This window comes from Taurulus bubalis, assembly GCF_910589615.1.
Source record: "Taurulus bubalis genome assembly, chromosome: 14".
In the NCBI taxonomy this organism is placed as follows: Eukaryota; Metazoa; Chordata; class Actinopteri; order Perciformes; family Cottidae; genus Taurulus; species Taurulus bubalis.
The window spans coordinates 19071987-19086244 of record NC_136602.1 but is presented as its reverse complement, the minus strand read 5'-3'; the positions used below and the strand labels follow the sequence as shown (position 1 = coordinate 19086244).

Genomic DNA, 14258 nt, shown 5'->3' with positions numbered 1-14258 from the left:
ATATATATATATACTTATATATATACACATATAATTGCAAACAATTTGGTCAAAAGTAATAAGACACCGCTGTAGTTCAAAGTAAAAGTTAAATTACAATCTTAAGTTATAAACCTTTCCCTCAGTCAAACTGATTTAATGTGACTGTGAATAAATAATAATGTTGTTCTTGTTAAATCCTCGAAACCGAATTATAACTCATGTTTAATCGATACGGAGACATCGGAGCCAGCGGATCATTTCAAAAAGTCTGGTTCGAAATGCATTCTGAGATATTGGCTCTCTCAAGTACGCTCAAGTCTGCTCTGATGCATCCCCGGTAAAATGGGCGGATCAAGTCACATCCGGGCATTTTCACCGTTCTTGGCGAGAAGCGGACTTTTGAATTGGAACCGTACTTGGGCCGCGACTGATGACGTTTCACGAGTCCACGAGAACACAAGTACAGAGAAGAACGCATATTGAGAAACGGCCAGGGAGTGGGTGGGAATGGGTCATGTTTCTACAGTAGCCCAGAATGGACAAACCAAATACTGGCTCTCGAGCAGGCGGCAAACCTCCGGTCCTGCCGAGTGAAGACGGTATCTTAAAAATGCATTATTTGTAATGGCCATCAGGGGGCGACTCCTCTGGTTGCAAAAATAAGTCAGATTGTCTATGAGAAAATGACTCTATAGCTCACTTGATTTATTCCCTCAGTAAACATTGTAAACATGAGTTTATGGTCTCAATCGCTAGTTTCAAGTCTTCAATATAGCATGATGTTCATTTCGTAAATTATGGTCCCATTTAGAGTAAAATAGAACATAAAGCGGAAGGTGCTTTAGGGCGTGCTTACGGTGATTGACAGATTGCTGCCGCTCCCGGAGCCGAAAACAGCGCCACTACATCACTCCTCTGCATTCCAAATATGGAATATATAACTTCCGTTCCTTGGTTGGAAAAAACGCCAAGATGGCGATGGCCATAATCCAAGATTACGACGGCCATGGCTTCAAAGCGGCAGTCCACAGACCAATGGGTAGAGTCACCATGACTACGGCCACTTGTTATATACAGTCTGTGCTCTAGAGAGGGGGCCATTTGTGTTTTAACGTTATCTGAAGACCGCCGTAGTTCTCTGTCGCGCTTGAAAGGGAGGCGTGAGCGGAGGCGTATCCAGTTACTTACAATCTGCAGTCTCACTGCTAGAAGCCACTAAATCCTTCACACTGGTTCTTCAACACAAGAGACAGCTTTGCTTTTCGTTACACATTCCTTATCAACATTGTTTTCTTTTAATCCTGATTGAGGTTTTTCTCTTTAACCAGTAAAGTCAACCCGAACCTTTACGAACCGAGTTCTTTTGGTGCAAAAAACTAACCAAATCTCAACTGTCGGTGTATAACTAGAACACAAATTGATTAGAAATTGAATCGGTGACTTGAAGGCAGAGTCAAACAATGACCAGTCGCTCTGTATAATCGCAAAGTTTAAAGTATGGATTTACTGTAGATTCTTGTAAACGTGTGTGTATGTTAAGTTTATTCGAATTTGATTGCAGGAATCACACCATGTTCCTATTATCACTTTCCTCCAGTTCCACAATTGAATAGATTATGCAAGGTGGGTATAATCAGCAGTAGTTTTTGTCCCTTCTACCTGCCTCCCTTTCGCCACCTTTTGGCCTCAATCCAGGCTAATTACCCCGGGGCGCTGCTCTCTCTGCTGGCCTGCCTCCTATCTCTACAGCAACACTGTGAACTCTCTATTCCAGGCTAGGTAGGGCAATAATAGAGCAGCGCATGGGGTGTGGGGAACACAGGCATGGGTTAATCTGTTGACCCCAGCCGTTGTACACTGTGGACTTACCATCTGACTCTCCGGAGTCTGGACCTCAGCTATTACTTCAAACTATCTGAAAGAAAGTCATTCTTAATCCCTCAAAGTGCAGCTCAGAGTTCATACTATGCCCCACTTACAAACGAGTACTGGGAAAATGCCATGTGGATTCACAGAACAGGAGGCATGTTTGAATTGGTTTTTACACTTTACATATTCTCCCATGTACTGGGAAAAATAACTTTTCACATAAGATATACTTTTTTATATTTCTACAAGTCAATGTCGTTTCAGATTTGAATTTAAAGTAACATATTTAACATAATCACAGTGAAATAATCAATGAACAAATAATGTAAAGAATGAATGGCTCACATGTGTATATTAACATTATACTTTCTTTTTTTTGTGAAACGGTGCAGTTGTTGTAGCCTGTCTTTTTTTAAAGAGAAAAGTAAAGTAACATTTCAGCTGATTGGTTAATGCCATTAAAGACAAGCAAGTGAATGAGTTGATAAGAGCCGTTATCAGGGAGACACTAGCTTTGCATGGGAAGTTCCACACTCTCAATTTAGATCATTGCCATCTAGGAAGTTGTGTAATATGCCAAAGTGAATAACCTATAACAGATATGTTTGCAATCTCCTTATTTAAAAACATCTGTAATTGCCAAGAGTGAACTAAAACACACACACAGATTTACGCTTCCAACGATTATGAGGCCAGATAATCGAGATAAAACGATTATTGTGACGCATTCTGTTTTGCAATGATGCTCCCTTCTCCCTTTTGAGCAGTGCGCCTTTGCTGTGCTCGGCGGGTCAGGATGTGACCCGATCTGTGTTACATACATTATATTATGTACATTACAGGTTTATGTTTCTTCTTTAAACACACCCTGCCTCTTAACCTTCTATTTGTTGTGTATATGCAGTACATTCACATTTTTTTGTACTTTTGCTGAGACAAGAATGAGTTCACTCAGCATGTTTGCTCTTTTTTTATCCAGAGATTATCCCATTAAACATAAAGTATGTGGAAGCACAGAAGAGCTGCTGTGCTGTCAGCTGGGAAGAGCGGTCTGTATTGACGAGGCATAAATTAATTAGTTCCAGGTGGACCTGACTCATACGGCTCTGTCTGCTCCATTGTTTGCTGCACCGTGCAGATCGCTCTGATAACATTCTCATGTACGAACTGCCACTATCTCAAGATTGCACGGGGACTTCCTCAGGCTTCATACGACGCAGAGAATCCCAATGAAATTGTGAAGGCATTCAGTGTTTTTAAAGGAGACATGATTCGTCTGACTTGACCGAGGGGGATCTCCAGAGCCGGTGGAGTGGTGAGGGGGAGACACTGTGCAGTTCAGGTGGAGTGTTCATTAAGAGTTCAGGTAGACGGTTCATTAAGAGTGGAGAGGTGAGGGCGATTGTTGTCTCCCTCTGCTGGGTGCAATTAGCAGGCATGCAGCCACAACCACAAGATGCCTGAGAGAGAGAGAGAGAGAGGAGTGAGACTGAGTGTGTGAGAGAGGCCACAACGTTCATGAGAAGTTTTAAAAAGAAGATGGGGAATAAGAAAATGTGAGAAGCGTAGTTGAAGTGAGTAGTGAACACCAGGCACATGTATTAATGAGAACAGTGCTGTGTTCATCATTTGAAACGCTCATCTTCGAATGGTGCATAGACTATAGCAAAGTGAATGCAATTCATCAGCCCACATGAAGTGATGTAAATGAACTTGTGTCAACATTAGTAGTCCATCACTTCAAAGCTCCAAAATAAAAAAGATGGTATTGTGTCTCGTGTTTCAAAATTTGGGCTGGGATTGTATTCTCAGCAGAGACTTCGCTGGTTTAAAGTAATTCATTAAGCACACTGTGTTTTCAATATTGACAGAGAAAATGAATCGGCTACAACGTGAATCCCGTGAGTGAGATTTAACACTGACCCAGTGAAGAAAAGAAATGGAAGCAGTGGTGTGAAGACAGACAGTGACAGATGAAATAAAGGAATTGCAGGAGAGTGTGGACAGGTTGGAGGTGGTGGGTCAGCCAAAGGCCGGTAGAGAGACAAAGGACAGCACAGCAAAAGCTGTATCCATATTGCATGAATGTCCACCACCTTCCCGTCCAGAGGCTCCTCGCAGCGTCCCAGGTGTTATGTTGAATTATCCACAACGCCAGTTTTGTTTGTTCGTCTGACTTTTTCTTATATCTGTCTCTCTCCCTGTCTCTCTCTCTCCCCATCCATCCACTACCAGGGAACACCAACAGCGTTTTTGCCCTGGACTACATCAGCGGGTCTCTGACAGTGAATGGCCAGCTGGACAGGGAAAACCCACTCTACTCAGCAGGATTCTCTCTCACTGTCAAGGTGAGCTACTGAATGAGAGGCGGCCGCGGGGACTGTCGCAGGCAAGAGAAGGGATCGAAAGTCTGTTTCGCCTGTGGATCAAGAGAGGGCTTTGATACAGTATGATAGTGTGTTAAATCAATGCAGTGTCTGGGTTTGATATAGCCTCAAAAGACCTGCTCAATGCAGTGCTTCACATTGTACCGCGATACACACAGCTATGATTAAGAAAGATTTCAAAGTGCAATACTTGATTGACTAAATAGAATATTCCTGCAGTATCATATGTGTTTAAAGACGCTGTGTCAATAAGCCTTTTGCACAGATGTGGTGCAGACAAAATGCAAGTGCCTTTATTGGGCTCGTCAGTGAAGACAGTGTGTTTTGTGATTCTGTGATAATGTCCCACTTGGAGGTTTGTGTTCAGTGAACAGCCAGCAGCCAGGGAGGACGAGGGGAGCAGAGGAGGACAAGATAAAGGAACAGGATTTAGAGTCCTCCTCAACGCTTAGGGCTCTTTTGTTTCCGCCCTCTGTTTCGCTTTGCTTCCGTTTGACGCAGGTGCAGTGCAATCCCACTGTCTCCTCTGAGCATAGAGTCTATCTCACTTGGCTTTTTAGCATGTCAGTCCTGCCCTCTCACCCACCCCCACCCTTCCCACCTTGTCCACACCCCCACACACACTTTCTTTTTTTTGTCGGCATTTTTCTCTTCCAGTATTGTACACCAAGTATTTCCCACAGGGTGTGAGAGGGTCCGTGAAATGGATTTCCAAGTGCAACTGAATGTGGAAGGATTTGGATCAAAGACGTGTAACTGCTATGTTACATTGGGGATTTTGATGGCATGTCAAGTGAAATGTTTTACACCTGCACAGCACAATAAATGGCCCCTAAGAGCACCTAATGGTTTCACCAGCACTCGTGTATTTACTCATTTAGCTGCGATTATTGCTCAGAAAAAAGCAGGTTGTATGACATTTGTGTATGAGAAATACAACATTGTGATACAACTGGGTTTTGATTAAAAAAAAAAGATGCCGGCTTACATATTCCACCCTCAGTATATCTTTTTAATTGAAATCAATAATTACAAAGAAGAAAAGTAGAATAAGCGAAAGTGCTGAAAATGAAAAAAAACCCGGAAAAAAACGATGCCCAAAAAATGTATTTATAAGATATGGATTTTTTTCCCACTACATTTTCTCTCCCTCTCTCTGCTTGTGCTTTCTTAGGTGGTGCTACTATTGATTACGGTGTGCTATAGTAATACAACTAATTTCTCAACTTCAGGCAGCTTAGATAGTGCTGAGCGTGAGGAGGTGGAGGTCAAATGATTCACTGGCTTTGGGACAAGAGAGACTAAACTACCTTGATTACCCAGAGACCAGTATGGTGTTGCTGCTGCTTCTCCTATTGCTTGTGACACTCTTCCATCAATAAAAGACCACAGATGTCCAGTCATTTCTGTCTCTCCTATTTTTTTTCCCATTTCAGGGGCCGCACATCTTCAATACTCAGGCAGCCAGAAGCCGAGAGTGCATAATTGTGTCTTCTTAACGGGACTCCTTTCTCCTAAATCTCATTGTGTGTGTGTGTGTGTGTGTGTGTGTGTGTGTGTGTGTGTGTGTGTGTGTGTGTGTGTGTGTGTGTATGTATGTGGATGTACATGCGCTGGCCCTCTCTTGCCCTCACTTTGAGCCTATTTCTATGATTGCTTTGAGTCCGTCTGTCCACCTTTTGATCCAATAAATGACCAGCTGTAAATACCTGGCTGAGATTGCGTGCTGACCACCTCCATCCAAAATTACATTTTCAGTACAATCAAATCTCTCTCTCCCCCCTTTGTTACTCTCTACAAGGCCACAGAGTTGAAAGAGGATCGCAGTCCATCAGACGCAACAGTGAAGACCACCTTTACCATCCTGCTAATTGACAAGAATGACAACGCCCCGACGTTCAACAGCTCTGAGTATCGGGTCCTCATCACTGAACTGGCCCAGGTGGGCTTTGCCCTTCCCCTCTTCATCCAGGCTGAAGACAAGGACGAGGTGGGTGGATCATGTCCTGGTGGCTGGCACAGTCACAGCATTCTTGGCATTGGGCTGATACTCTCATCCAGATAAGGTTGCACTGACAGCATGCTGCCTCAGTATCACTTGATTGTTCGTAGAAATGTCCCAAGCCGGTCCTAAGAATCCTTATCTGGTCCAATACGGACAAACCAGTATCGGATAAAATAGACCAGATCAAAATCTGATCTTCTCTTTAGTATACTCTGTGGTTCTGTCCACCTCGGCCTGCTGGTGTTGCAGCTTTGTTCTCCTTAACGAACATCAACCTCTACATTTTACTTTATGAAGGTAACATTTTTTTTATTATTATTCTGCCGCAGTGGTGCGAGTAACTCTAATGAAGACGCAGAGGTTGGTAAAACACACCGATTTGCTGCGTTCCAACACTAATGAATCTGTTATCTCTCATCGTCACTTTCACCGTCTGAAATGATGAATGTAGCCGGCAGCAGTTAATGGAATTAACGTTAATGCCATGAGTAATTTGACGACAGGCCAAAATGCAGCTTGTCTGTTGTCTGCTTCAAGTTCTCTCTGCAGCTGTAGTCTGGCAACAATCATATTTGAAGGAAGAGCCTCCACTCTGAAACACCACTAACAACAAAGTGTTTTTTCTAGTCCAACAACACCAACAAAGTAATACATCTTTTCTCCAGCTGATTGATTCCCATTTGAGTCTTTTTTTCATATAATATCACATAATTAAATGTTTAGCTATCTCACAAACAATAAGGCATGTCGGATTAAGTTGTGTAAAGATGCTATTTCAATGCCAACATTTAAGTAAATACCAGATTAGACTCTCAATATCGGCAGATACCCATTCTTAATTTAACCAGATGAGATCTTCCAACAAAGTCAGCTGGCTGAGCAAAAAAGAGCGTGTGTGTGTGTGTGTGTGTGTGTGTGTGTGTGTGTGTGTGTGTGGACTGTCAGCAGCCATGTACAACAGCACGCTTTAGTGTGTCCGCTATGTTCCATTAGTTGTATCTATCAATGTACTGTGGTGACACACAGTCTCTCTCTCACACACACACACCACTTATTTCACTTTAGGCTTGCTCTGCCACTCTCTCTAGCTCTCACTCTCTCTCCTCCTCTCTCACATGTGCACACGCTCGCTCACACCAGCGCATTGGACTCGACTACAATTTAATTTGCTCTGGAAGAGATGGGATAGAGCATCAAATTATACCTAACGAGGAAAATCAATCACCTAGGGTGCAGATAAGCCGAAAGCTAGTCAACTCTGATTGATTCAGGCACAGCAGCCGCCAGGGTGGAATTTGACAGATAACTACAAGTCAAGTGGATAGAGAAAGAGGTGGAGAGAAAAGAGAGACAGACATGAGGGGAGGAGAGGAAAGGAGGAACTCTCAGGAAAATAGTTGAACAGAAAGTAGTTTGCAACAGAGCAAAACCAGAAGTCTGAATAATTGGTGGAGCAGGAAGCAACGGGGAGAACAGGAGAGAAAGGAAGCACATTAAGGAGAGATAGCAGGAGTTTTGCGGTGACGAGGCAGAGGAGTGCGTCATTGCACTCAGGCGGGGTGACGACCCAGACACCTGGCGTGCGATAGGAGGTTCCTCTGGAGGCTACCACTCAACATTTAACACCATGGAAAGCAGCACACAGTCTGGGGAGGCACCCAGCCACTTCACATTACAGCATCTCCAAGCTAAGATTGCTCACCGCAAATGGAGGAAAAGCTATGATAATTTCGGGATGATTTTAACCAGATTCACCAGAGATGCTGCATTAGAAAGCACTTCCTCAGAACCAGTCCATTTGCAGTCACCGCTGACTGCTTATTCATCATAATCGAACAGAACAAAATGCATCAGGAAGAGCTCAAGGAAGCAGGGTTTCGCACAAAAAATGTGTAATGCTGTTGTGCTCTCAAGTCGTGTGCTGGAGACACAGAAATAGCCCGTGCTCTACGAGTCTTGCATTGCCACACATACATCCATTCCGAGGAGTAAAATCTTCGAGACGTTTTGTTTTTTGTCTTGCGGTTTTGTATTGCTGTTTTGATCCTTTAAACCTGCATGTCAGTGCCAATACATACACTCGTTCACACCCCGCTACACCTGTGCTCTAATCTCACTTTTTCCAAGTGCGAGGGATTATAGGCAGACATTTCATTTCTTAGACTATGACACAAGTGGTAGTTACCGCTCTCTCCGTCTGTCGCTCTCCTCATATCCTCTTCTGCTCACTGAGCATCTATAAAACTTTTGCTGCTGGAACTTGTCACTAAACTTTGTGGCAGTCGCGCCTGACAGGGTGCTTTTATTGGGGGCTTCTAAAGGCAGGAGCAAATGGACGGGCAATTACGTTTATGGGCAGTTTGAGGTGACATCCCTGCATATTGGATGGTCTTTTAAATAGGAGTCATCAGCCACAATGGTTCTCCCAGAGATGAAAACAAAAACAAGGGGGCTATTTCAACCGCCAGCATAATGCCAATCGACCACCTCCACTCGTCTTCCTCTGTCTGCCACAATGGTTACATGATTGGTCGCCCTGCAGCTTTATATATCACGACAGCGGGGATCTAGAGATGCGTTCTCAGCTCATGACAGCCACAGGCTTCTCAGGGCTGTGATGTCATTTTAAACCCTGACTTTGTTTATATTTACCCACGATGCCTTTGCACTTTGGAGATTTATCTTTTTCGGAAAAGAGAAGTAAGAGACGCATGAAGTTTGTATGTCTCTCTTGGAGATTAATCGTAATTTCATATAACCGCTAATCCAGTAACCTCAATGCAGAACATTTTTAAATCAGACACCATTTAAGATCACATGATCTCCTCTCGCGCTCTCATAAAACACACACTGTAATGATTAAAGCACACGGTTTCGACCTTCTTCACCGGCTGGGTAATCATCCCAGTCGGACATACTGTGCACAGCTCTGTGGGCAGTGAATGGGGATTTACTCCATGTTGCATTCAAATGGCCGTTAACATAATGTGAAACAGTCCAGTGCGGGCTTTATGTAGTGGAGATGAAGGCAAATTTAAATGAGAAGACAAGATGTAGGTGTGGTTACGGACTGATTCTTCCGTCTGTTGTGCAGTCTAATCTATATCTTAATGTTTTTTGTTATTGCCGGTCTCCTTTTCCGGCTCTCTCGGTCAATCGTGAACTGGACCCTGAAACTATTCGAGGGGTCAGCATCCCCACTGCCATTAACAGCTCGTTTACCAGCCGATTTCACGCAAGAACAGGAACAAGCTCTTTATAATTGTTTCAACCTTACAAAAAGCGCCCTAATTTGCCTCTCGCTCGCACGCTGACGATGGCGGAGCCGCCATGCAAGGTGCTGGCCGGCCCACCGGAAGCTACTAAAGCTTCAGTGTCTTGCTCAAGGACACAAAGCCGGGGATCAAACTGCCACCCGTGTGATTAAAGGACAACACGCTCTCCCTCCTGGGCTGCCGTCTCAGAACATTTATTATCAACTTCATTTAGATTACCCTCCCCCCCCGAAAAAAAAAGTGTGACAAACTGTTTTGGATCACTTACTGAGTCATTCAGGTAGAACAGCTATCTGGCCTCTTGGCGAGTGTTTGCCTCTTTCCATCAGTTGTGTCTATCAATGTTCTGTGGTGACCCCACAGTCACACACACAAAACACGTTTTCATTGTACGCTTGCTTCAACTTAGTTTTTCCAATCTCTTCTAAGATCAGTTTATGCCATCAGACTATAGACGATAAGCGCAATAGCCTGATCTTTGATCTCTTTCTAATGGGTGCTAGTGAAATTTGTGATTATTTTTCTTCTATCACAGAATGATTAATGATTCTGGGTATGAATACTCAATGTTTTAAATAACGATTATTATATGTTATATATTATATTTGAGTTTTGGTGAATCTTGAGTTCCTTTCTGTAGATGTGCACAGTATCTGTATCTTCTTGCTATGAATCTTATCCTTTGTCCAATGTTTTCGTTACACTCAATAGATACCGTGTCTTAGATTTTATCATCTACATTCTTCACTAGTTAGTTAGACAGAATATATTTATCATCAACTACCTTCGCTCTCTCAAAAAAACCTTTTAATGCCTCCGCACAGTTTCCGTTCATCCGATCCATTCTCACACGCACAACATCAACACAATATCAGTGAGTGTCTGGAGGGAGTTTGTCACAAACATCCACTTGATCTCAACTGATAACATTTTGATGGTCAAAGACCAAAGGTCAAGGTCATAAATAATATGCTAATTATGACAATTTCACACAAATGTATAATAGGATAAAATATTAAAAATAATTAAGACATTTGGGACCATGAACTGAAACTGTGAGGCTGTAGATCTTGTTCTCTCAGTGTCTCTTTAATCTCCTTTCTCTTATTCTTTTATGACAGGGGGTGAACAGCATGTTCCAGGTGTTTCTGAGAGGAAACAATTCAGAGTACTTCACCATCTCCCCCACGGCAGTACAGGGGCGTGCCGACATCAGAGTGCGGGTGGCTATGCCACTGGACTTTGAAAACGTTCGCAGCTACAGCTTCTCGGTGAGTTTTCAGCAGAACTACATGATGAGTCATACAGGGGGAGAGGATGAGGCACAGCGTTCTAGCTAGTATTTCTAAAGAAGTATAGGACCAAGGAAAGGCATCCTTTGATGACCAAGCATTGAGTAGTAGGAGACAGCGCAGCTCTGTTGTCCTTCTCTGAGACTGCCCTTGAATGAACTCTAGACAGATTTCTAGGCAACAAGAATGAATGTAGTGGGGAGGGCCACGTGATGCGAAGGGGGTAGGAGCGCTCTCAGACTGAACACTTTTTTTTAACACTTCAGGTATAGCTTAACATTAATAAAACCGTGCAACCGAAGTAGTAATTTCACTGCATGAAGTTTGGGTGAAAAAAAACGAAAAAATTCGAGCCGGACGGCCCGGACTTCGAAAAACTCAGCCCGAAAAGACTCCGACAATATGGCGGAAGGCGAGCAGATTGACGGCCTGGTGGAGAAGATGAGTGAGTTTTTAAGAAACTCAGCTCCAGCCTGGATATAAAAGCGAATTCCTGGAGGTAAAGACATCGCTCCAAGACCTCGGCATCCGTTACCAGATGATGTATCCGGCCGTGCTGCGCGTTACACGTGACGGGGGAGTCCGTCACTTCAGATCCGCAGATGAGGCACACAGGTATGTGGAGGAGAGGAAGAAAGACTAAATATAATGGACAAATCTAGAAATAAGTGGACTCGCGGTGTCATGCTGCTGAAATAACCCACAAAGAAAGTTAACGGACACAACGAATGCAGCCACCCGGCGTCTGCATAGTACACCTTTCTTTTCTTTTGTTCCCTCCATGTTGAAACTCTGTGGAACAAGGTGGTCTGCTTATGTATATTACTATGTTTTAGAAAAGGAACCCAGTTATTATATATCATATATTGTGACTGCACCGATTGTTCAAGCATGATTAAGAATGTAAAGAAACTTCAAGGTTGAGGATTATAATAAGTTGCTATACCTGAAAACTGCTTCTTTTTAAAAGGGAGTCTGGGAAGCTCTGTTCTATCCTACTAGTTTGTTTTGATGTCAGGGAAATCATTCGTGAGCAGGAGGCATCACATGTGCCCTTTCAATAAGTTCAAGTTTCAATTCATGTTTTTGAGTTTGTGTTTTTCATTCCGTGTTCTTAAATGTTATGTTCTGTACCACACCACCAGAAAGGAATATCCATCTGAACTAGGTCAGCAAAGGTAAGTTAACACATCTTCAGAGGGCCTCCAGGAGGTCTCTAAGAGGACAGCATCTCTCCGTGACAAAGAACGAAGTAGGAAATGTCAGGGATAAATAGCATCAAACTTTGTACATTTAATGTAAAGGGGATCCATCATCCAATTAAGCGGAAGAAAATATTAAGCTTCCTCCAAAAAAACAAGATACAAATAGCTTTCTTACAAGAAACTCATTTGGTGGATAAGGAGCACATTAAACTTAAGCGAGACTGGGTAGGCCAGGCTTACTGCTCATCATTTTCCTCCAATAGCAGAGGAGTCGCTATCTTAATACACAAGGCTACCCCAGTCGTACTCGGTACATGTAGAAGCGACTCTGAGGGCAGATACATCCTTGTTCACGGCACAATGTATGGCACACCGGTCACTTTGATTAATATGTACGCACCTAATTCGCCAACCCCGTCATTTTGGACTACATTAGCAGCAGAAATAGAGGAACACAGATCTCCTCTTACAGTCCTAGGTGGTGACTTTAATTGTTGCCTTGATAACAAATTAGACAGTCTCCAGCAGATACAAATAGAAGAACAGGCGCATGCGCTTCACTAGGTAAAATGCTAGATGATATAAATCTGATAGATGTACGGAGGAACCTAAACCCATCAGTGAGGGACTTCACATTCTACTCTAATCCGCATAACTCTTACTCACGCATAGATTACTTTTTTGCCCCGTCTCAGATTACAGGCCAAGTAAAAGCATGCAGTATAGGATCTATACATATCAGCGACCATGCCCCAGTACACCTGGAAATGACTGTGAGTGAAGCTATTTCTAGCACACAGAGATGGCACTTCCCATCATATCTCCTCACTGACAAGACATTTAAAAAAAAAATGGAGGATGAGTTAGATTTATTTTTTGACATAAACGACAACAGTGAAACAAACCCTGAATTTTTCTGGGAATCTGCAAAAGCCTATATTAGAGGATTCACTATCTCATATATGTCACACCGGAAAAAAAGCCCTTCTTCAGAAGCAGAACAAACTGGAAACAGACTAATAAAAAGCAGAACTGGCCCATAAGTCTAGTTCAACCAAAACTTATCTCATCAAAATATCAGGGCTGCACTAAATTCAATTCTGAATGAGAAAGCATCGCAATCCTTATTCTATCAAAAGCAACGACTGTACGAATATGGAAACAAAGCTAGTAAATATTTGGCCCGCCTACTTAACCAGAAACAAAATTACAACAACATAGCAGCAATCAGAGATCCAGGCGGGAAAAGACATTTCGATAAGAAAAATATCAACTCTGTTTTTGTATCATTTTACAAAGCATTATATAAAACTGATACAGCACTAAAGAGGAACTTGACTAATTCTTTTCTCAAATTAAATTACCTACACTAACAGAAGAACAGCAAAAATCTTTGGGGAAACCCATTCAGGAAAATGAAATATTAGAAGCAATGGCTTTGATGCAAAGTGGAAAATCACCAGGTCCAGATGGGTTCCCAGCGGAGTGGTTTAAAGCCTTTAAAGACAAGCTCACTCCTCATCTAGTCAGAACTTATAATCACAGCTTTAATACAACTCACCATTTACCTGAAACAATGTCGCTAGCCAACATTAGCCTGATCCTGAAAAAAAACAAGGACCCCGAAGATCCGGCGTCTTACAGGCCCATATCGCTTATTAATGTAGATGCAAAGATTTTAGCCAAGGTATTGACTCTGAGGCTTGAAACTTTAATATCGATATTAATAAATCCTGATCAAACAGGCTTTATCAAAGGGAGGAATTCCTCCAATAACATCAGAAGGCTTCTAAACATAATACAGTTCGCCAGAGATAATAATGTACAAGGCTTGGCAGGGTTGAATGGCCCTTTCTTTTTTATGCTATGGAAAAATTTAAAATGGGTACAGAATTCACTGACTGGGTGAAACTACTGTATTTTTCCTCAAGAGCGGCCGTTATTACTAACTCCTACTGCTCAGATCCGTTCCCATTAGAGCGTGGCACCCGCCAGGGATGCCCACTGAGCCCTCTTTTGTTTGCTCTGGCTATTGAGCCTTTAGCTGAGCTCATCAGAACCACACCAGCGATAAGAGGTTTTAATGTCAATGGTACAGTACAAAAAAATTCTCTCTATGCGGATGATGTCCTGCTGTACCTGGTTGAGATAGACACTACCATCCCGTGTCTACTTGAATGTCTACAACAGTTTGGGCACATATCAGGCTTTAAAGTTAACCTATCAAAAACCGAGGCCATGCC

At 42.8% G+C, this 14258-nt stretch overlaps 1 protein-coding gene across 1 annotated transcript in view; it reads left to right on the top strand.

Moving 5' to 3' along the window:
* cdh23 (cadherin-related 23) overlaps positions 1-14258 on the top strand; it is a gene marked incomplete at both ends in the record, with an annotated part of 149104 nt that overhangs the window by 68279 nt on the left and 66567 nt on the right. Inside the window, 3 exons of the mRNA XM_079229992.1 lie at positions 4087-4199; positions 6040-6228; positions 10640-10789. Coding sequence (XP_079086118.1) covers positions 4087-4199; positions 6040-6228; positions 10640-10789 — 452 coding nt within the window. The remainder of the gene's footprint in view (positions 1-4086; positions 4200-6039; positions 6229-10639; positions 10790-14258) is intronic.